The 24,671-nt window shown below is 39.1% G+C and overlaps 1 protein-coding gene across 1 annotated transcript in view; it reads right to left on the reverse strand.

Moving 5' to 3' along the window:
* Positions 1-3,181: 3,181 nt before the first annotated feature.
* Positions 3,182-24,671, reverse strand: part of LOC137281997 (F-box-like/WD repeat-containing protein TBL1XR1) — a 79,399-nt gene continuing 57,909 nt past the window's right edge. Inside the window, exons 11-15 of the mRNA XM_067813756.1 lie at positions 11,470-11,544; positions 10,058-10,185; positions 9,329-9,494; positions 8,359-8,460; positions 3,182-7,678 (exon numbers count right to left, since the gene is read on the reverse strand). Coding sequence (XP_067669857.1) covers positions 7,652-7,678; positions 8,359-8,460; positions 9,329-9,494; positions 10,058-10,185; positions 11,470-11,544 — 498 coding nt within the window. The 3' untranslated portion in view covers positions 3,182-7,651. The remainder of the gene's footprint in view (positions 7,679-8,358; positions 8,461-9,328; positions 9,495-10,057; positions 10,186-11,469; positions 11,545-24,671) is intronic.

Raw genomic sequence — 24,671 nt, forward strand, 5'->3', positions numbered from 1 at the left:
AGGGTGCACACCAAAGAAATCATTTCATTGGATGAAAAATTGTTGATAAAAAGTTGATAATTTGTAATTATTGGTATTTATTTATTCTATAGGTGTATATCTGCAGAAAAAAAAAGTTTGAAATATCAAAACGTTTGCATAGTCAAGAATTAATTTTGCTTCTTTTCTTATGTAAGGAAAGATACAGTGTTAATTAAGTGCAATATTCCCATCTTGAGAGTAAGTAAACAGATCTTGTTTGAAAGAGCATTGACAACCAGCTATCATATAATTTCAACAAGTATTTAGAGCACTGAATTCATGTTATAATTTCTTTAATATCAAAATTGTTCCTCTCCTTTTTTCAGTTCAATAGATGTACTGTGTGACAAACAGTGGAAGTCATTCTTCATTGACCTCACTGATGAACGCACAGACACCCCATGCCAGCAGGAACAGACAGATTATGATGGCTGTTCTGCCATTAATTCTGCGGTTTAGCAAAAACTTGGTGAAGATGTGAATAAGTCTGTGATGGCTGCTGACTTTTTCTATACAGGTGTGCATACTCTAAATAAAATCTTCCTGTATGCACATCTGATCATATATGATCCAAAGTACCTCTCGAGAGCTTGATAATGAGCTTCAATGGCAAAACCATACAGTGTAACTGTATTGTCACAATAACTATGAAATAAAGAAATTGACTGTCCAGATAACTTGGTTTTGTCTTCAACTATAAAATCGTTTGTGACATGGGAATCTCTACTAAGGGCTTTTACGATTTGAATCAGATCATGACCAAGTATTGAACCTGACTGTGATGCATCATCCATCATAGGGTTGCAAATACACTATCTTTCAGGCATCCATCATTTGGACATCACTTGCAAGACGCAAGACCTTTGAACTGTGTTTTTCATCAGGTTTGAAACTGTGGTTTGATTGTTATTCTCTTAAAGATATCCGTGGACGAAGTTGTGTACAGATTTGATATTTTTCATTTACAATATCATGTTTTAATATTTTAAAAAAATTAGTGTATTCTTTAGTGTTAGTCTCAATTTCAAACAGTTGACATTCATATTTGTTTTTAATGAAAGCTTGAAAGAATATTATCTAAATAGTTGTATTTAGCAATACATATACATTTATTGTTCTTTTATAAAACATATAACATAACATCACAATCACACCTGCACAGTCCCAGTCAGTTGCAATTCCGGTATTTTCGGAAAGGTATGTGACAAAGTTTTCATAGTAAGTGTCATGATAAAATTAAAGTTATGAACCCTATGAAAATAATTAATTTCATTGGGTGGTGTGTTTGGGGGGATGCCTCACGATCTTTATATCATGACAAGTTCAAGTTCTCAAGTCATTGCTTCATTCCCTCTCAATCTACTGTGAAAGAAACGGTCAAATGGTCACAAGATCAACTATACGCGGTTACTGTATGTAATGTTGTACATTGACGTTTGTGAAAATGGTCCTCGTGGTTTTAGTAGTTCTGAGTAGCTTTCCTTTGCAAAAAAAACATATTATAATGTGCCTCTGTCTCCGTACGGCTCCGAAAGCGTTATCACTGTCAGCCCCAAACTGGCATTCAAACAAACATTACTATAACGTTAGTGGATAACGTGTAATCGTGTTTCGTTTCGACTATCAGCTTCAGAAAGTTACGCAAATTAATATGAAATCAAAATCCGAGACTAATAGCGTCATTTAGTGAACCACCAACCAGTGGCAACGGATACTTAAAACAAAATCTAGAGGTTATGTGATGAAGTTCAGCGAACATCGGGGATATTGACAACAGTACTGTTACGTGACTGGCCTAAAACGGCACGGATTTCGCGAACGATACACATTTTCAGCGATTTTGTCAGTTGACATGTGCGACAGTTTAAAAGTTGACATCTTCTGAGAGACAAGGTAGAGATTACGATTAGTGTAATCAGTTTATTGGAGCTGTTCATGTAATCTTTGACTGTCAGTCGCAGCCGGTGAAATCCAGCTAAGGAATTAACTCTCGGTCCGGATATTAAGCAATATTGTTTACGTGGTTACCAGAGTGTTCATTTGCGAATGTCTGCGCATCTGCTGCGCATGTGTTCCGGCAACCGGAAGTTAGCAGCAGGGTGTCGATGTGTATCAGTTACATGCCAGACCGTAGCGCTGATGTTTAATGATGAACTGTTGGAGAGGGCCGTCCCTCTATTATATGGTCTCTGCTATTATCAAAACGCAACATTTGTACCCCAATGACCACCGACCAACGTGCCTGAGGCACCGAAATCAAGTTATACAAGTCAGAACCCGCCATCACAGAAGGTTTCATCAGCATGGATCCGGTGATGATACATCTCGTTATGTCAGCATACACAACAAATGCCGACTTTCATCAGACCAATGAACCCTATGCCAAGTAGCAATTTCTAGGACCTGCACGTCTGCCCCATCAGACAAGCAGCCTATGGTCTTATTTAGAAACTACTGGTGGCGAATCGCAATCACTCTCTCCATTGCTACACGTTTTCGGCAAGCTTCATGGGAATGTGTCCTGCAAGGTTCTTTACTTCATTCGTGGCTATATGCTTCCTCACAAGCGGATCATCAACCATGTGGTTACTGTTTAAGTCAGCTGCAATACCGCTGTAGAACATCACTGCATGCCATCGATGTGTATTTTCTGAAGGCCTGCATCTTGCCATTTACTTTTAGAACTATAATTGTCTTGTAAATCAGGAAACATTAGTGTACCCACTGCAATAATGAAATTTATAAACCCATTGGCCATGGTACCATTCACAGAGCGATGTGACCAACAGCTATTGACAGTGTTGAGCATGTTTTTCATATACATTCCTTTTAATTGGGTACTCACAATGTTGGACCAATATTCTGAAAAGTGCTCTTGAATAGATGTGCATAATTATTCGTGTATGATTTTACGCACTGAAATAGAACAGCATGAACTTATTTCATCCATTCCCATCAGATCCCAAGTAACCAGTTAGTTTTATTGTCAATGGCACATTTCTCTCATCAACGGTCATTTGAAGCTAGGATTCAATCAATATTTCAGGTCAATCTTTCCCATCCGGTGTTCAAAATGCACCCGATAGACATTAGTGTAGTGTGTCTTGGTATTTTTCTAAGAACAATAACTGTCTGATAGTAAAACAAATCTGAGATCAAGTAATTATTTAACTTTTTTATTTTTCCATTTTTTTAAACATCTCAACATGATACAAAACATGAGTCTCTGATGGACAAAGTGTGAGACATATGTACACCAACACCTGACACTTCAGCGGCCATCACTGCGGCAGCAGGAGCAGCAGCAGCAATGTGTCAGATCCCAATGTGATGATGATGATGATGATACAGAGCGTATACTCCGATCCAGTGACTGATGACAGACCATGCACCGTACAATACTAGCAGCGCTGTACAGCAAGTTTACCACAGTCAGCATGACACACCATTTACACAGCATTCTTGTGTGTCCACACCTACCAATGCACCTTTGTTATGAAACAGAGCGTCCATGCCACACACCCTACTTTGTGTACACATCATGTGATATAAAACCCACTGTACAATGCAAGAAGGATTCCGCAGTGAGATGCATCTGACAGAACTGGACACATCCCCGTGTGCAAGAAGCAGCCTTCATTACATGACACAGTGAAAAGCATCTGACAGTGCAAGACACTTTCTCCAGTTAATGAGGTAATCTTCATTACATGACATTATACAGTGAGAAGCATCAGTACAAGACATCTTGAAATCTGAGCTACATCCAACAGTGGGATGCAGTACACAGTGACACCCTACAGATCCCCTGTACAATCAGACTACAATCACAACCTAATGCTTAATGTGAGAATGAGACGATACCTGAAGATGGAAACACTAGCTTATCACTAATATGAAACAAATTAAACAGAAAGGCAAACATTCATTCACAAATGTAACACCAGCAATTCAGTTAAAAGGTTTTAATACAAACCTTCATGAAAATAACTCTTCTCACATGCACTGTGGTTGTTTTTGAGAACACCTTCCTTTCATGTACACTTATTTGAATAAATACGTTCCTTGTCATAACTTTGTTTACTGAGGAAGGAAATAGCTAATTGTGAATGTCATCTTGAATATCTTCATTCTCACACTAAATCAGACAGCACACTTCTTTTTCTGAATGACAATTCCAATGGAATACCCTAAAACATTTACTTCAATAATTAAAATTGAGCAGAGCAGTAGGCACTGATGAGAGGAATATCTGACAGACCACAACAATACCGAACAAACATGTTCAACCAATGTATATGGACAGCTGCACAATATGTTCCACTATATGTCCATGAACAGCTACTTTACATGGACTGTCACAGAACATGTCCAATTTCTGTGCATGGACAGCTGTAGAATGTGTCCAAATGGTGTGCACTGATAGCTGCAGAATATGGTCAAATGGTGTGCATTGACAGCTGTAGAATGTGTTAAAATGGTGTGCACTAAGAGCTGCAGAATATGTTGAAAAAGGACAGAAATATGAGATTATGATAATGTCTTCAAATATATGTGAAAAGTCGGTTCTTGATATGCACTTGTGTTGTCATAGAAAATTCCAATGAGACACAGGTTTAGGATGATAACTTCACATCAGATGTTGTAGCATGATTCCCTGTAGAAAGAGACTCATAGGACATGTAAATGCAAAATCTTGTGAACTCAGGAGGACCAGAGACATACAAGTTTTCGATATCAAATCCTGTGTTTGTGACAAGATTTCAGTGTGTCTCATCTTTGAAATTTGAACACACTTGAAGGATGAACATTCCACAACAGATTTTCTTTCACTTGGGGCGTAGTGCAATGCAATGATGACTCTAAGAGTAAGGAGTAGTTCTGATGCTTTGGACTGTAGTTCACTACATTACAGCATTTACCACTTCAGCTGAACTAAATTTATCATTAAAGCCAAAGGATAAGATCCTGCCTGACTGAATTGAAGTAACTATGCATGGTGCACAGTGTTACATGAAAGGGCCAACCCTAACCCTGGTCACTGTATACAACAAGAGTAATACACCAAACGGGGCATTGGACACTTGCAAGTAGCTCACACCCCTTAAAATGAAATATTTTGAGGGACAATGACAACTTAAAAGTTTCAGTTTTGTATTTCATCTACAAAATATTTTCTGAAGAATAACTTGTTCTAAGGACATAACAGATTTATCTTAAATAACATTTCTTAAATTGTAATTGATAGCAGATTTTGTGGAAGTCTTTAAGAAAACCAATTAAGTTCAAGTTGCATGCAGATTCAGGTACTGGCAGCAATGAATTTGAAACTATGGACTATCACTATGGACACCCCTACCCTCCAGTCTGGATGACAAATGAACAGATGTGAAGTCACCTCTCAGAGGCTGACATAGGAACACTGCATGGGTTACCATAGTAACTGAGTAAACTGATACATGAACATAAGTGGTTCCACGATGGTGGCAGCAACATCAAACATCACAAACTACGTATATCAAAGTAAAATTAGCACATTTACTACTCATCATCTGGTGGGAGGCCCGTACAGCTGGTAACAGATCCATTACCAGTTACAATGTCACTGCAGCCAATAGGCACTAGCAACAAATGTACTTTGGATCTTGGCATGACATCAGAGCCAAAATGCTTGAATTTACAATTCAGTAGTTACCACTTCTAATCCAAAACAGGAAACATTAGTAAAGATAATAACATGAACTACAAAGCGATCTGCTGTCACTATTCTCAAACAGGATTCTTGCATATACATTTTTATACTGACCTATTCTGGCTGTCACTATTCCCAAACAGGATTCTCGCATATTCATTTTTATATTCACCTAAAGAAGTTGCATAAAAATTATAAGTTTACTTGAAGTTTAAAAACTATTTAAAATCAGATGATGTATGTTTATCAATCTGTGTTTGTTTCCAATGAAAATAAACACTAAATTAGAATTTACAATTTGTTGTAATATTTACAATTGATAAATCACTTAAGATTTGCGGAAAACAACATGATACAAGAAATAATGTTATTAACAATTCCTACTTGCTAGGAAACAAACCTGTCATGAGAACTATGGAATTCATAACTGTATTGAAAAATATATATTCCAATATAAAATCTTCTAAACCTCCAAATTATGAAACTAATTCCTGAAGTCCACAGTTTTATCTTGAACTCCAGAATAACTTGACATATATTCTTTAATTGGCAGGTCTGGTATCAACTCACTGTCAACAGTAAATGCATAAAATACCTCCATAGAAGTAGTGAGTGGGTGAGCGAGCAGGATTTGCTTGAACCAGTATTTCAGTCGCGTCACTGTTGGCTGACAGGAGTGAGGTCATCACTTGTGTAACTGAGGGCAATGGTACAGTGCAAGATATATTAGAATCAAACTAAGGTAGGCTCTAGTATTCAAGCCAATAATTTTACGTGGACAGTAGCCATTCAATCACTTCAGTAATGGAAGGTAACAAGGTATACAGTGATAGACAGTGGTGAGACACTTAAACCTAGAATACTTACCCTAGGCTCTAAACCTATCACCAACAATCTCATCTGTTCCCAGGAACCTAATTTTTACATCAAGTGAAGTAAATCTTTCAAGCATATATTCAAGAATCAAGTGTGATAGACAGTTCGGTGACAAGAACAGCATATGTATTTGACAACTCTTAACCGTAGCACTTTCTAGCACTTTGGGAACGTGTGGAGGATTGCGAACTCTGAATGCAGCAGAACAGGAAAGTAAATGATAATTAGAACATTGTTAGTTTCTCTGCTGCTTGAATATATGAAGATCACTAAGGAAGATGAAGATGAAGATGATGAAAGCTGCTCATGAAGCAAGTGAGGACATTCATTGATAGGCTTCTCATGAGAGAAGCCAGTTTCAGGCAATGGACCTATCTTATGACATTCTCTCATACATGCAAACACACTCAGATACGCTCCTTACACACATAGCCAGGCTTTAAGCACTTGTCAATGTAACGCTGACTTGGGCTCCATTGTGAAAACTGAATGGAAAGAAAGGAAGTGCAGTATTGGAGCTAGCTAACCTCTGCTGACGTATGTTGTTGCGGTGGTCATACTGCTATATCCTGGGACTCAACTAACAGTGTCAACAGCACTTCGAAGGATTCTGTGGTGGGAATGGATGCTGTTCTGTGAGGAGGGCATGAAAAGTCCTCCGTACAGTTTGTTTTTAGGGTGCCACCGCAGCATTTCTGGAGGTTTCCTTGCACCGGGGAAGACACTGGCTACACCTTCACATCAACCAATGTCAAGGTCAGTTGTGTTGTTCCAGCATCTAAGCTTACACACAACATTGTCAGGGTAAATATGCTGTCCACCCCGTGGAACAAACGTGTGATCATCACGTTCTACATTCCAGATCCCTGGACACCCTACATGCCTGTGAGTATCGTGGAGATCACTTCAGTGAGCTTATTTACTCCATGGCAGTCCCAAGCAGGCTCCCCAGAAAGCTGTCTTTGAGTTGTCAGTCAAATGTGGCGACTTCCTCCTCTTTTCCACTGTTGCCATAACGGCACCGTTATGATGGTAGTTAATCACAAGGTTCCCTGTTCCAGTTTACTTCCTCAAGTCTAGTACAAACACCTACAACACACACATGTCAAGCCTTATTTTAGGGCACCTGTTATCTCCTTACTTCTACAACAACACATAATATCATAAATAGGAGAAACATACAAAGAACTACACATTCGGTTAAGCAATTTCAACTTTACAGATGCCAATAAGTATTTTGACAGAAATAATAATCATGATAAAATGAGGCTCAAACTATGGCCTAAAAAACTGGAACAAACATGTTGAACTCCGTCATAAACTTAACACGTACTAACTTTAAAATGTTTTGTTTAAACGCAGATTAACTGCTGCAACATGAGACTATGTCTGCAGTCAGAGAAAATTTATGATATCTGTTTATAGCTTGGACCAATGAAGCTGAAGACCTACTTTGAGTTTTGCTATTCAGGTGACAGTGTGACAATGTCACTTATTGCACTATGGAAGACAACATATATGCTGGCTGCATCAGCATCATCCCACCACCACCACTAAACAGCACTGTGTTCCCTTACTGCTTTGTTGAGTAAGTTAACATGAGTGCCCAGCATGTCAACATGTGGATGGTTTCATGATTAAATGTATATGGTACAAGTACAGTAACATGTGATCATTGGCACACAGCTCATACTGAGAACTACACATTTCCACAAACTGAATACATCTCCACCAATAACGGCAATCACTGGAAAAGAACAGCTACTCACTGAGCCATCCGACGCACTGGCACCAACTTTGTCCCCTCGATGATTCCAGCAAACCTCGAATATTCCCCCTGTTCCTCTATAGCTATTAACTAGTGTTCCATTCTGCAATAAATGGTTGGGCAGTCAGAGCTAATATACTAGTTCATGCTCAATACATCATTCCCTTTGCACTTGAATCAGCTATGCTGGTATCAGCACTTGTGCTCTGTTGCACTACTGTGTGTAAATTATCAGTCATCAAATGCAATGCCTTCTTAGGGCATATTGCAAGTTCAATATCTAGCACAAAAGCAGCTGACAAACATTGAGCACAGTGTGGTCGACTGTGGGACCGACCATCAAAGGGAAATAACTCATAGCTCCATGACAGTGATAAGAAGGTTTTACTTCACAATAGTCACAATAGAGATTACTTAACACTCATTATCATTCCAAGGTATTTTACATGTATTGCTTACATAGGGCCTTTTCATGGCAAATGTTCAACTTTCAATATTTTTTCAAGGCCTTGCAACCCCTGGAATATGAAGCTGCTGTTACTGATTTCAAGTCTTTTAACCTTGTACAGTTGGATTAAACTGACAAAATTGTTAGATAAGTTTGTCTTTTATCACAATAATTCCCAACAGCAACATATACTGGACAAAATAAGTTAGGGATATTGATATGTCTATTACTGCTATTTTATCAGTACGTCAGTAAACAAATATATCATTATTCACAACTTCCATATTTACATATATCCCTAACTATTTTTGTCCAGTACTTACAGACTTGTAGAGAACCAGAGTAACAGAGAAACAGCCATACGAGGGAAGTATGACATTATACCAGCTGAACAGACCCAGAAATATTTGATATCATGACCACAGGTCAAACCAACAAGGAAATGATTGCATACAACTAAGTCTGACCCCTGATCCATTTACCGCCCTCTTGTGACCAGACTGCTGGGGAATGGTGAACCTACCTGCACATTCCATATGTGAACACACTTGTCGAAGGACCCGCTGGCCAAGTACCTGCCGTCTGGACTGAAGGCCACACTGTAGACAGGCTCCTGGTGCTGAGTGAGGGTGTGGAGGCAGGTGCCTCGATCCACCTCCCATAACCGCACCGTGGAGTCAAACGATGCACTGAAACAAACAAACAAACAGCGTACAAGTCCAGGAATCAGTTTAAGGGACATGGATACTACACAAGTAGCACTCACGTGAACACTCCCTCCATGACTGAATGATATTCCCTTAGTAGCCACAAAATTCCCATCTATATTTCCACCATCAGCAACATCTGCGATAAACTGTGTCATGCTACCAAGTTGTTATCAAAGGAGACAATAAGTTAGCGAATACATATGAGATGCTTTTTTGGATATGTTTTCATGAAAACATTAAAGTAATAACGAAAACATCATAAATTATTACAACAGTGTCATGTGTGGAAAAATTATCATGCACACAAGATATCCTCCATTAACAATATTGCCTTGGTGCTGTTAACTTGAACAGCATTGTGACAGGGTAGCAAACATTAACAAACCAGAGTCGTTGGTTCCCTAAATCTGCTAGGATCAACACACTGTTGGTTTGCCCTTTTTGCAAAGAACATCAGAGACCTATTGCTAATGGTTGCACATGATCCTACAGCTGAGCTCTGGCTCAGATTAATGGAGCACAAAGGCCATTGGATCACTCACCTAGCTAAGATTAATGGAGCACTTGGGTTGTTGGTGCCTGGTCCTGTAGGACTCCACTTGATAGTGTAGATCTCCTTGTTATGAGCTTGTAAGTCATAGACACATGAATCCTGCTTCATACTCCAGATCTGCAACAAAACACAAGAATATCTGTTAACTCAGACAAATAGTGAGTACTGGGTCAGCTCACTCCCACACAGTCAGTGCTGGGTAAGCATTAACTCCTACTACAAGCAGTGGATACTAGTTCAGTCCACACCTACTACACAGTCAGTGCTGGACAAGTATTAACTCCCACTACAAGTGGTGGATACTGGTACAGTCCACATCCACTCCACAGTCAGTGCTGGACAAGTATGAACTCCCACTACAAGTGGTGGATACTGGTACAGTCCACATCCACTCCACAGTCAGTGCTTGGTAAGCATTAACTCCTACTACAAGCAGTGGATACTAGTTCAGTCCACATCCAATACACATTCAGTGCTGGACAAGTATGAACTCCCACTACAAGTGGTGGATACTGGTTCAGTCCACATCCACTACACAGTCAGTGATGGACAAGTATGAACTCCCTCTACAAGTGGTGGATACTGCTTCAGTCCACATCCACTACACAGTCAGTGATGGACAAGTATGAACTCCCTCTACAAGTGGTGTATACTGCTTCAGTCCACATCCAATACACAGTCAGTGATGGACAAGTATGAACTCACACTACAAGTGGTGGATACTGCTTCAGTCCACATCCACTACACAGTCAGTGATGGACAAGTATGAACTCACACTACAAGTGGTGTATACTGCTTCAGTCCACATCCACTACACAGTCAGTGATGGACAAGTATGAACTCACACTACAAGTGGTGGATACTGCTTCAGTCCACATCCACTACACAGTCAGTGATGGACAAGTATGAACTCACACTACAAGTGGTGGATACTGCTTCAGTCCACATCCACTACACAGTCAGTGCTGGACATGTATGAACTCCCACTACAAGTGGTGGATACTGCTTCAGTCCACATCCACTACACAGTCAGTGCTGGACAAGTATGAACTCCCACTACAAGCGGTGGATACTGCTTCAGTCCACATCCACTACACAGTCAGTGCTGGACAAGTATGAACTCCCACTACAAGCGGTGGATACTGCTTCAGTCCACATCCACTACACAGTCAGTGATGGACAAGTATGAACTCCCACTACAAGCAGTGGATACTGGTTCAGTCCACATCCACTACACAGTCAGTGATGGACAAGTATGAACTCCCACTACAAGTGGTGGATACTGGTTCAGCCGACATCCACTACACTGCTGGGTAAACTGTGGAGTGAAACTGCTGCTGTAACATCAAGCGAAGGGTCTGCAAGCACAGCCTGCTACCAACATCAAAAACACATTCTCACTTTTAATGTCATATCATCTGAACATGATGCCAGCAGCTGCCCTTGGGGGTCCCATTTGATTGCGTTCACCTCATTCTGAAACAACCAAACATGATAATGTTAATCATGGTCACTCACTCCAAATATACCATAAACACTAGTAATGACAGAATTCACTGATTCATGCATGAAAGGTTTTGCACGATAAACAACACGATTCATTTGTTTCATTATACATCCATATCTTGACGTAAATTAATTATCATTGTGATGTTGCAGCTATTTTCATATAGAATTTTCAATTACAGCCAGTCTACAATCTATTTGTCCTTCTGACGAACATGAGACCTCCCAGATAAATAGTCTTGCTAGCTTTTCTTTTAAGCCTACATAATGCTTTGTACCAAACAGGAGTTTTTGTAAGTACCTTACTGAGACATTGTAAGTTTCCAGTTTACAATATAGCTCGGGTGCTGAAAAAGTTTGCAGCAGAAACAGTACCTCCCACCACGTTATGTCTCTTGAACCACGTCATCTCTCTACCACCACGTCATCACTCTCCTACGTCATCCCTCTCCCACCATGCCATCTCTTTCCCATTATGTCATCACTCTACCACCACATCATCTCTTCCCGACTTCATCACTCTACCACATCATCTCTTTCCGACTTCATCACTCTACCACCATGTCATCTCTGTCCCACCACGTCAACACTACCACATCATCTCTTTCTGACTTCATCACTCTACCACCATGTCATCTCTGTCCCACCACATCACCACTCTACCAAATCATCTCTCTCCTATGTCATCACTCTACCACGTCATCTCTGTCCCACCATGTCACCACTCTACCAAATCATCTCTCTCCTATGTCATCACTCTCCCACCATGCCATCTCTCTCCCACCACACCATCGCTCTCCTATGTCATCACTCTCCCACCATGCCATCTCTCTCCTACCTCATCACTCTCCCACCATGCCATCTCTCTCCCACCATGCCATCAGTCTCCTACGTCATCACTCTCCCACAATGCTATCTTTCTCCATCATCACTCTACCACCATGTCATCACTCTCTTACGTTATCACTCTACCACCACATCATCTCTCTCCTATGTCATCACTCTCCCACCATGCCATCTCTTTCCTATGTCATCACTCTACCAAATCATCTCTCTACCACATCATCCCTCTTCTGTCATCACTCTACCACATCATCTCTCTCCTACGCCATTACTCTCCCACCATGCCATCTCTCTCCTACGTCATTACTCTCCCACCATGCCATCTCTCTCCTACGTCATCACTCTCCCACCATGCAATCTCTCTCCTGCGTCACCACTCTCCCACCATGCCATCATCATCACTCTCCTATCACGACCTCTCTGTTCCACCATGCCATCTCTGTCATCACATCATCGATCTCCCACGATCTCATTTCTCTCCCACCACATCATCTCTGTCTCACATCTGTCATCTCTCTCTTGTCATCACTTTCCCATTACGTTGTCATCACTCACCCACCATATCTCTTTCCTACCTCCTTCAAAGAAAACAATACCTTCACCTGGGTCACAGTTGTAAGTCATCTGCATGTGAGTTTCTAAGCCTCAAATTGCTGCATTTTGAGGAGAATGAGCCAGAGCTTGTTACTTTACTGGCTAATTTTGTGTCATGAGTTAACTGTCAACTAAGAAGTATGGAGCTGTGAAGCATGAACAGTGAGATTTTAATTCATACTGTGGCAAGCTGTATCAACTTGTTTTGATAAATAAAAGTTATCTACAGTGACAGTTGGTACAATTATGTGCCCTTTGATAACATTTAAAGAGAATGAGCAAGTAACGGTTATATGTTCGCCTGTTGGTACAGAAAATTATTGTTTAAAATCTGTGACATTTAATTGAATACTGAGCAGAGTTGAACCAGAAGAAAGTTTAAATCATGTCTTGTTGAATAAACAGTGGACTGACTTTATGTAGTGATCTGATCACATATCTCTGTTGTAATTTTCTCACAGTGTGTTATGAGAGCGTATTTTCTGTCCGTTGTATTCAGTTGTATTATAGATTGAGTGATAATTGGGTCACATCTTTAGAGTTTTGGGTGATAGTTATTATGGGTCACATTTTGTATTGTAGATGTTCAGTGATATTAGTATTTTAGCGAAGGGTCTTTAAGGTAGCGCTTTAGAGTTGCCTCCCTTTGAGTATGTGTTTTGATTAATTGTTGACTACCGTGAGACTACGAGAAAGTTTCAAGTTGGTCACAAAGCGCTTGAATGTTCAGGAATCAGTGACTTTGTATATAAAGGCTGGTTAACTGTGTTGACCATGGAACACACAGATAGCTCAATACATATTAATGAAAATTTTGGACTTCTCAGAGTAATACTTTGCTGGTTCTGAGGGGATTTCTTATACCTTTTGTCACAGTAAATTTTTAACCGAAACACAGAGCAACAAAACTGACCCCTCTTGATGAGTACAGTGAGCTTATCACGTTTCTCTCTAGTAGTTTTCTTACATATAACAACAAAACACTCTTAACTAGGGAGTACAATGAGCTTATCAGATTTCTCTCCAGTAGTTTTCTTACACAGAACAACAAAACTGACTCTACTTGATGAGTGTGGTTGATGGGTACATGGCTAGAAGATATAACAAGATATAACTCTCCATGCGCTCTTCTATAACACCATCAGCTACATCCAAGTTGGTATCAGCACTGTACCAAGTTGTCATCGTCAGTGTTCAAGGTGTCACTGAAGGAGTGAAATAACCTACATGGGCATACTGACATAGGGGGGAGCTACTAATGTCAGCTGCTAAAAACATAATATATTTTCTCAGCAACACTACCATCAATGAGTGAGTGAGAAAATGAGTGACTGAGAATGAGAGAGAAAGTGAGAGTGATGATCAAGAAACAAACAGTCTGCTTATACAACTAAAAAACAGCATAATATACAAAATATATTGTCACAACAATTCAAACAATACAAAGTATTTTGTAACACCATCAGCTACATCCAAGTTGGTATCAGCACTGGTACTCTGTACGGCTACCAAGTTGTCATCATCGGTGTTCAAGGTGTCATTGAAGGAGTTCAATAACCAACATGGGCATACTGACACTGGGAGATTTACAAATGTTAACTGGCTACATGTTCTCAGCAACACTACATAAGTGAGTAAGTGAAAATGAGAGAGAAAGTGAAAATCATCAAGAAACAGTCCAATTACACCACTAAAAAAACCCAGCATAACACACCAAATATATTGTTGTAAACTATTGTAAACAGTACCAGTGTTCACAAATAGTGTTTCAAAGTAACAAGACAATGGGTCCTGTAAGTTTCAGATGTCTGTCTGATCCACTGAAAATTCACAGGCCTCAGTGAATAAAAATTAAACCTATTTTTCAGATTTAACCATTCTTACAATTGGCATACAAATTATTAATAAACACAAAATTTATAAACAGCAAACAAGTGTGACAAGTCACATGTGACAACTTCAGTCAAAGTGAAATATACAGTCAGAGAGTGAGACGAGGGTAAGATGCTATTTGTGAACACTGCACTAGAAAATATTTTGCAACACCATCAGCTACATCCAAGTTGGTATCAGCACTGGTACTCTGTACGGCTACCAAGTTGTCATCATCGGTGTTCAAGGTGTCATTGAAGGAGTTCAATAACCAACATGGGCATACTGACACTGGGAGATTTACAAATGTTAACTGGCTACATGTTCTCAGCAACACTACATAAGTGAGTAAGTGAAAATGAGAGAGAAAGTGAAAATCATCAAGAAACAGTCCAATCACACCACTAAAAAAACCCAGCATAACACACCAAATATATTGTTGTAAACTATTGTAAACAGTACCAGTGTTCACAAATAGTGTTTCAAAGTAACAAGACAATGGGTCCTGTAAGTTTCAGATGTCTGTCTGATCCACTGAAAATTCACAGGCCTCAGTGAATAAAAATTAAACCTATTTTTCAGATTTAACCATTCTTATAATTGGCATACAAATTATTAACAAACACAAAATTTATAAACAGCAAACAAGTGTGACAAGTCACATGTGACAACTTCAGTCAAAGTGAAATATACAGTCAGAGAGTGAGACGAGGGTAAGATGCTATTTGTGAACACTGCACTAGAAAATATTTTGTAACACCATCAGCTACATCCAAGTTGGTATCAGCACTGGTACTCTGTACGGCTACCAAGTTGTCATCATTGGTGTTCAAGGTGTCATTGAAGGAGTTCAATAACCAACATGGGCATATTCACACATGGGGAGGTACAAATGTCAGCTGCTAAAAACATTATATATATATATGCATATATTCTCAGCAACGCTACTATCAATGAGTGAGAGATAAGGAGAAAATACAAGAGGGAAAGTGAGAGAGAGTGCAGGTGAGTAATAATCTAAAAACAGTCCAGTTATACCACTAAAAAACCCAGCATAACCAGTGTTTGCCTTAACGCAGAAACCTGCATTTTTCACACACACACACACACAAAAAAAATATATTTAGTGTGTTTGTTTTGCACGCAGATATTAAGAGTATCTAAACACTGAAAATATTATAAAGCTATGAGGCTGCTCACAGCTTGGAAATTCCCACTGCTACAAAAAGTATGCAGCCTGACGCCCAATGGAGCTTCGATACTGTAATATTACAGGTAAATTGTTAAACCTATGAACGGATGGTAAAAGATTATCACAGACATAAACTGAGTGTCTTTTTAACTGTAGAAGGCAAAGCAATATAAAGAACAGGCTATATATCGCAAACAATGGCAGGTAGATACCAAACTAGGGACCATGAGGACTTACAGTGCCTTGGCTACCTGCATGATCCTCTTTGCAATTTAGACAAATTTAGCCATACATAAAAGCACATATATGTTGCATAACTAAAAGGACGGGATGAATACATTTATCTTAAAAGAATTAAAAGAATCATCTTGATTGACAAATGTAAGTTTGAACAATTCTGAATATGTATCTATATGTCTGACTTGGATTATCTTTAACCTATTTATGCATATCGTCCCTTTTCTGGGATGGGTACTTCAAAAGAGCATGACTCTCCTATTGTTGAAGACTGAAACTAGCAGTATAGATGTGAACGAAGCTGAGTAGTTGTGGTAGTAGTGGTTGAACCATTCACATTACTTGTAGAGTTTAAGTTTTAAAAGCATGACCACTTCCAGAGGTAAGACAGGTCCTTTTCCAATTCAGGGACACGAGACATACAGTGATTTTTTTTAATTGGTTCCTTACTTACTATGCAAGTTCATCAGAACGTGATTCAAACTTTCGTTGTTAAAATAGAAAAATCAAATGAAAATAGTTTTCATTTTATCCATACTCATGTTCCACTAAAGCACTTAAGTTAACTTAAATTAGGGACTATATTAGGCTTATGTGGTGGGAGATCAACCTCTTAAATCTTAAAAAATATCTCTTTTAATTTAAAAACCTTCATGGAATACAACCAAACTGGTTCTATAAATTATAAGCAACTATGTGTATTAATAAATTGAATCCCATGAATGTTTTCTGAACTAACATCACAGTATGTATTATGGATGTATCCCCATGTCCTTTGCTGTGGAGATTCTTAACCCATTCAACACTGTAGGCTGAAAAATCAGCCAGGGAGTAATCAAAATGATACTACTTTAGGAACTTTACTAACATATGATTTATTTATCAAATCTATCACTCATCATAATAACCCGTGAAGGTCCCGGGGTAGAATAGGCCTTCAGCAACCCATGCTTGTCGTGAGAGGCGACTAATGTTATCGGGTGGTCAGGCTCGCTGACTTGGTTGACACATGTCATCGGTTCCCAATTGCGCAGATCGATGCTCATGTTGTTGATCACTGGATTGTCTGGTCCAGACTCGATTATTTACAGACCGCCGCCATATAGCTGTAATATTGCTGAGTGTGGCGTAAAACTCAACTCACTCACTCACTCATCATAATACCTGTCAACACTTATTACATTTCAAATGGCCACATATTATCGCCAGAATTAGAATTATAAACTACTTTCCACAATGTTATATACAAAAAAAACATGCTTCGGTAATTAGTCCACATCAGAGTTCTTAGTGAGCAAATTAACATTGTTTAGAGGATATTTAAACAAATAAAAAAAACCTGAAGAATACAATCAACAACAGTACTCATAAAAACTGTCAAACGAACATAATAACTATTTCCATCTTTATTGTGTGATCGGGTAATGTAATTCAAGCGACATCTCGCCGCTGTCATCGCTTCGAACTTCATGCTCAGACATAATGTTTAATGCTAAAATAGAATAGCAACATAGAATAGTTTCGTAAAGATGGACCTCATATAGCATACATGGACGAAACATTTCTTCAATCCAACTATGTAAAGAGTTAATGTTGGCAGCATGATGATCATGGCAGTGTCGGTTTAACACCTCCTTCTGGACCTGGTCAGAGACTTGTAATTGTCCATCAATGTTGTAAGGATGGTTTTGTGTCCAATGTCCAGTATATATTCAAAGCCAAGCTGAATCTGGAGACTATTACCATGAAAATATTTTCTGAAATGGCTGTGAGAAAAACTGATACCCAACCTTCCCTCAAGCTCAGTGGTTGATTATGGACAATGCACTTGACCACTGTAAGATCATGGATAAATGCCTCACAAATGATAACAGAAAGCGAAAAATACAAATGTGTTGTGCATAAATTGTGGCTGAGCATCATATTTGAGACTCCTTAGTCAAGGGTTCTTATTTTATTGAGGGTTTTAGATAAACACACTTTGAGTCAATATCACCTTTAAAAATGATAATAATTTCATAAACTTAATATATGTCGGGTTCACCCCTTCCGGTCATCTCATATTCAAAATCATAATTCATAATTTCTTTTAAAAATAACAGTAAAAACAACCTTATAAACAACTAACTTTTCATGTCCACAATGGAAATAAATTGAGTTCTCTTCCAACAATCATGTCTGCTAAGTCAAAACGTGTTTGTGCCAAACATGTTAAATGCTGAGTTGTTGTCATTTGCAAAACAAGTACTTGAGTACAGCAATATCACATGGACCATATTCCCCTGGTACACGGTCACATAGTGAGTGAGTTTTCGTTTTACGCCGCACTCAGCAATATTCCAGATATATGGCGGCGGTCTGTAAAAATATTTGAGTCTGGAGCAGACAATTCAGTGATCAACAACATAAGCATCGATCTGTGTAATTGGGAACCGATGACATGTGTCAACCAAATCAGTTTGCCTGACCATCCGATCCCCTTAGTCGCCTCTTATGACAAGCTGAGTCGCCTTCTATGGCAAGCATGGGTTGCTGAAGGCCTATTCTACCCCGGGACCTTCACGGGTCCACGGTCACATAGGAATAAGGCTTCTCATACCACGCAGATATCAACCAATCCAACTTATATGGACGAATGTGAAAGATCCAAAATATGTGAACAGTACTATTACTGATGCTATGAAATTCGCAGTCAGGCCTAATCAATCCAAACTTCAGATATCCGAATACCTCTGTTTCCAAACATTCTTCACTAAAAAAACCAAAAACAAAAAAAAACAACAGAATTTCCCGGTTACAAATTACCTTGTATATCCAAACATTCGGTTTCCGTATCTGAAAGGTCAATTTTTCTAACGAAACAGCAAATATGTATAAATTTGCGTCTTATATCTGAACACCAAAGCTGCCGTCAACAAGATGTCCATGTTTACTACTACTCAAAAGTCAGTGAATGACTTGAGCCGCTATATTGCGATTTTCTCACATCAATTGCTATACAATCGCACTCAAATTTATCTGCAGCGATTTGAAGCTGCATCCTGTTCAACTGTACAATTACAAATAATAAAGTGTTTAAAGTGTTTTACTGAGAAAGGCTTTGTTGTTATTGTGCTTTGTCAAGGATATTCCTGTTGATTTCTGCCAACTTTTAATCTTCGAAACATAATTTCTGGTATGGAACTTTGAACATCATTACACAGCAAAGTATATGGTAAACTCTGAACCTCGCAGTACTGTGTTGTTTATGTGTGACGCTGTGTTCGGAAGTGTTCTGCAACACTATGCCTCCCAAAAAGAGTCTGCTAACGAAACCATCTCATTTGATACTACTTTTGATATAGACTACTCGCATCATGAAAAGTTAGATCTCATAAGGTTTGAAAAAAATCTCATGTTTTTGGTCCCATGTGAGATCTCACATCTTTTCAGAACCAGGTTTATCCCTGAACTGTGCTCACTGCATTGATCTTTGACCTTTGTTGCTGCTGAGGTATCAAAACATAAAGTCTGTCGTGTATACTGCTTGTCAAAACATTGTGCTGGCTGCTAGTTAATTCACTGTCCTTCAAAGACACATATTTATCACAGGGCGTGTAGGTTTATTGAGAAGAAGCAATCAAAGTTTGAGATTGAGTCGACACTGATTTGAATCGTTGATTGGGCAAGCATAAATACAGTCAGAGGAGTCAGACAGCTGCAAATTGCTACAGACACGTGAACATCATTCCAGAAGGAAGCCACAACAACAACGAACCAGAAGATGGCATGGTTCTGTCAGAATTGGCAGAAACCCTTCAGGCATATGCTGGCAAGACTGAGACCATGCCCATCACCGTACGTGAGTTTGATGAGGTCAATGACAATGAGGAAACCTGCCAGACCTTCTCAGATGAGGACATTAGCAGCATTCACACGAAAAATCAAAGTGATGGTAAAGAAGAGGAAGACTGTGACGAGAATATGCCAGCCAGCCAGACATTAACTTCAAATCAGGCAACATCTCACATTAAAAATCCCATTTATCATTTCGGAAATGTCACTGACCTCACAAACTTCAAGCAGCAAATAACAACTCTGTCTGTCAACAATCAAAGACTTTTTCAAGCCGATGCAATTTATGTCGTGTCATGCAAGATGCCGTGTTGAATAAATACTGGACATGTAGTTACGTTTCAATGTTAATTGTGTTTGTATTCACGTGAAGCCAATCCCCTAGGTCCTGATTCAGATATTTGAAAGATTTGTTTGTCCAAACAATTCAATAAAAACCCAAAGTGTTCGGATAAACAAGGTCTGACTGTATCAATCATAAATGTGTAAAGCATTCCCTGTTCCCAAACAGTAGCATAAAGGTGAAACTTTTTCTATTTTGAGGGAAAATAGCAAAATATTTGCCAAACCTAAGACTATGTGTTTTGGCTGTTGATACTAGATATTCTACTTTCTTCGTGAGGAGGTAATTTTATAAGTAACAGGGTTATCAGTTTGAAGTAAATCTAAAAGTGTTTGGCATATTAGCTACAGTGATGATAGTTCATAAAACACTTGACTGCCATTTCTCCTGAAACTTGTTTCTGAGTCCGCACAAACAACAATACAGTGGAATCTGTCTATTACGGACATGATTAGGACAGTCATTTTAGTCCAGATTTTAAAGAAGTCCAGATTGAAAAACTTATTTCTGTTAGCGTTCTGTAGAGTTACCTCCCTTGCTAAGAACAATCAACAACTCGAACAGTTGGGTTTTTTTATTTGCTCATACGCTTGTTTATTATTTCATTCATCATTTCATCAGAAAAAGTCTGTCAACGCAGTCTGCTTCTGCCTCTGTAGATTACCTCGCAACACGTTTTCTGTGACTTCCTCCAAATTTAGAATGAGGGAGGAAATCAGAGCCACTGCTTTCTGCAAAATGTCTAATGTTTCTTAACATTTTCAGTACCTTTACGTGAGTCAGATCAGAACTAGCGTGTTCCTCTTCAGCTTCCCCTTCCTCATCTGATGTATGTCCAGTTTCTGTGTCCATGAAAGATGAAACCATCTCCCTTTCGCACTCGTTATCACTTGGATTTTCTGTTGGAATGTCTGAGTCAAATGAAACAAACTCATTTTCACATTGGGAGTGATTGCAGGGATCAAGTTTGACAGCGGTAGATCGTCTTCTTTGTCACTGCTTTTCTTTTTTTTTTTTTTTCAGCAGTGTGGAATCCACACTCCTCAAAGCACTTTACAACTGTTGATTACAGTGTTAATCCAACATCTTAATCTCCATATCATAATCACTCCTTAAGCTTGGAAGGCGTTCTAAGAAGTTGTCAATCACGTCTTGGTCCCGCTGGCACTTTACCCCTTATTGTGAACTGTTTGATGTTGTATCTTGATTTCCAGCTAAAAAACATTCATGTGAGGCTTCATATTCAACAACACCAAGGTCTGTGACATACTGTAGGGCTTCTCTCTCAATATGGGCCCGGACAACGGCCTATAACCTGTCATGTATAAACAATTCAAACTGACACTGAGTTAACTGACACTAATTGACGAGTGTTAATTACCCAATGTGAACAGAGGTAAGAGAGATGTTTATTCAATGGACTGTTATTTCAGTCAGCCACATCCTGACGACGAAGTGAACAGAAGTAACAGAGATGTTTATTCAATGGACTGTTATTTCAGTCAGTCACATCCTGACGACGAAGTGAACAGAAGTAACAGAGATGTTTATTCAATGGACTGTTATTTCAGTCAGCCACATCCTGACGACGAAGTGAACAGAAGTAACAGAGATGTTTATTCAATGGACTGTTATTTCAGTCAGCCACATCCGGATTTCACAGCATTATTGTCAGAGCAAGTTGATTGTCAGGACTGCTATTTTTGTCCGTAATCTGTAATTGAGCGACTCCGCAATATAAAGCAAGCATTAATGATAAATTTGGAATAATTTTGCTGGGACTCAAAGAGGAGTCCAGGTTTGTGAGTAAAAAACATTGCACAGAGTCTGGATTTGACGGAATCAACTGTATATCTTTACAAGGTACCTTAAGAGGCAGGTACCCTTGGATTCCTGACAGATGGCTGGCTGGGCCTAATCCTCAAGAGTTCAGAGGCATGAGATCGATCTCTGAAATCCTTTCTGGATGCCTCTCTGCCTCCAATGGTCAGCCATGGAGACAATCCAGTTGTCCACATGTCATGGCAGATGACAGAAAGTAGCATTTTCCAAATGACTTGGACAAATTATTAGTTGAGTCCCTGAATGTTGTTAGTTAGGCAAACACTCTTGTCTAGTCAGCCTTTAGGTCAAAATCACAAGTCTAAGTAAACTTAGTCTCAGCATATTTCGCTATACTCCACCACTGAGTCTAACAAGAATCATCAGAAGATGACATATCCCCCTGACACCCACATACTTGAAAGGACAAATCATCCGACAGTTACTTATTGTGTTTTAAGATCAAGTCTCAACTGTTTCAATGGAATTCATGAAAAATATAAATGCCATATATCTGTAATCAGAAAAAGTCACTATTTCAAGATCTGTCTCGTATATCTGCCAAGATCTTTTAAAAGATATGAAATGGTTTTCGAGTTGTGCTCCGGAAATGAAGTCAGCAACATGTTCATGGAACCGAGAAAATAATACATCATAAAAACCTCTAAATAGCAAAAGGCACCACTTTGGCATCTGCCACACATATCTACCAAGTTTTATTGACAGATATTGAGAAGCATTTGAGTTCTGCTCCGGAAATGAAACACACCTCTCACTTTGGAGACTATGTCTGAAACATTTCCATGGAAAACGAGAAAACGATAAATCACAAAAACCTGTACATAGCAAAAGTCACCACTTTAGGTACTGATTGATATATCTACCAAGTTTTGCAGAAAAATATTGAACGCTTTTTGAGGTCTGCTTTGGAAACGAAACCCACCCCACCATAAGACTAACACCAAAATGTTTCATGGAAAAACAAAAAAAAATATAAATGCCCAAAATCTATAAAAAAAAAAAAAGGCACAACCAATGGCTGAGATTACTATATCTATCAAGTTTGGTCTAAAAATATTGAACGGTTTTGGAGTTATGATCCAACAACAAAATGATAACGGACGGACGGACAGATGTGGCATCGACTATATCCCCCTGCATTACATCCCGGGGGGATAACAAAACCTAGTTGAAGGTCGCTTGAGGTAAAATTTGAGCAACCAATGACTGTCCAATCAAACGTGAGACGGTTAAATAGACTTAACCAATCAGACAATGGCTACTATTCAGGGATCGAAGAGACTTTCAAAATATTCAGGTCACTGACACAGATCTCTCCACAAACAAAAATCGTTCGGGTTCGAGATAAAAAGTTCAAAAGGTATGTGCGAATGTACACTTTCGTGATATGATAGGCTGTGTTCTGATTGGTCAATCTCAAAGGTTACCTGATGCGACCTCCCTAAGGTTTTGTTAGACTCAGTAGTGGAGTATAACGAAAAGTACTGAGGATAAGTTTACTTAGACTGAAATCACAAAGGTATGATTCTCTAAGAGTGATTTCTCTATAAGTGGTCCATAACGCCTGCAGGCTTATCTCTCCCATCCCTGCCAAATGAAACACTGTCTTGCTCTGTGCAGTTCATGCTGCAAATGGGAACAGCAAGTGCTGTGCATGCTCTGTTGAAGTGTTGGTAACTGCTGATGTCCTGGCCCATTGCTCAGACTTCAAGCACGGCTTCTTGGTTGGAGATGATGCGTTCTGAACATCCTACATAACAGGCCTCTACCGAGGTCGCAAAACAGCCCCAGTTAAGATGATAAATATCCAGTTGAATATGGCAGATGCCAAGCTGATCTGAGTCTAACTAGTGAGAAATATTACTTGCCTCCAAAGCAAAGGAACATCTTGATACGATTTAATCCTCTCAATGCTGCCGTCGAACCCATTCGACAGGAGTGCAGGATAATGACATCTCCAAATAAAACTTGCAAGAACTATTCAATGAGTCGGAATTAGGTGTCATATGAATTATGTATGGAGTGTACTAATTCTCACCTTTTTAAATATATAATGTTCAATACGTTTATATACCTTAAAATGAAACGCCCGCGAAATAAAAATGAGATCACCGAATTTCTCAGCACGCAGTCGAAAATAACGGCCATTGTTGACTTCCAGTGCACCACGTCGTGTGGTACCCAGTCTAATATTTTCTTCATAATGAAATATTTTTTGATAGTTTAATCTATATTTTTTGTTCCTTGACGGAGAGAAAGCCCATAAGTTTCCCATTTTGTAAAAATTAGTAACTTTCGGCTCAAATAATTATAAACAAAACCAATCTCAATGTTACATCA

This window comes from Haliotis asinina, chromosome 4 (genome assembly GCF_037392515.1).
Source record: "Haliotis asinina isolate JCU_RB_2024 chromosome 4, JCU_Hal_asi_v2, whole genome shotgun sequence".
NCBI lineage: Eukaryota > Metazoa > Mollusca > Gastropoda > Lepetellida > Haliotidae > Haliotis > Haliotis asinina.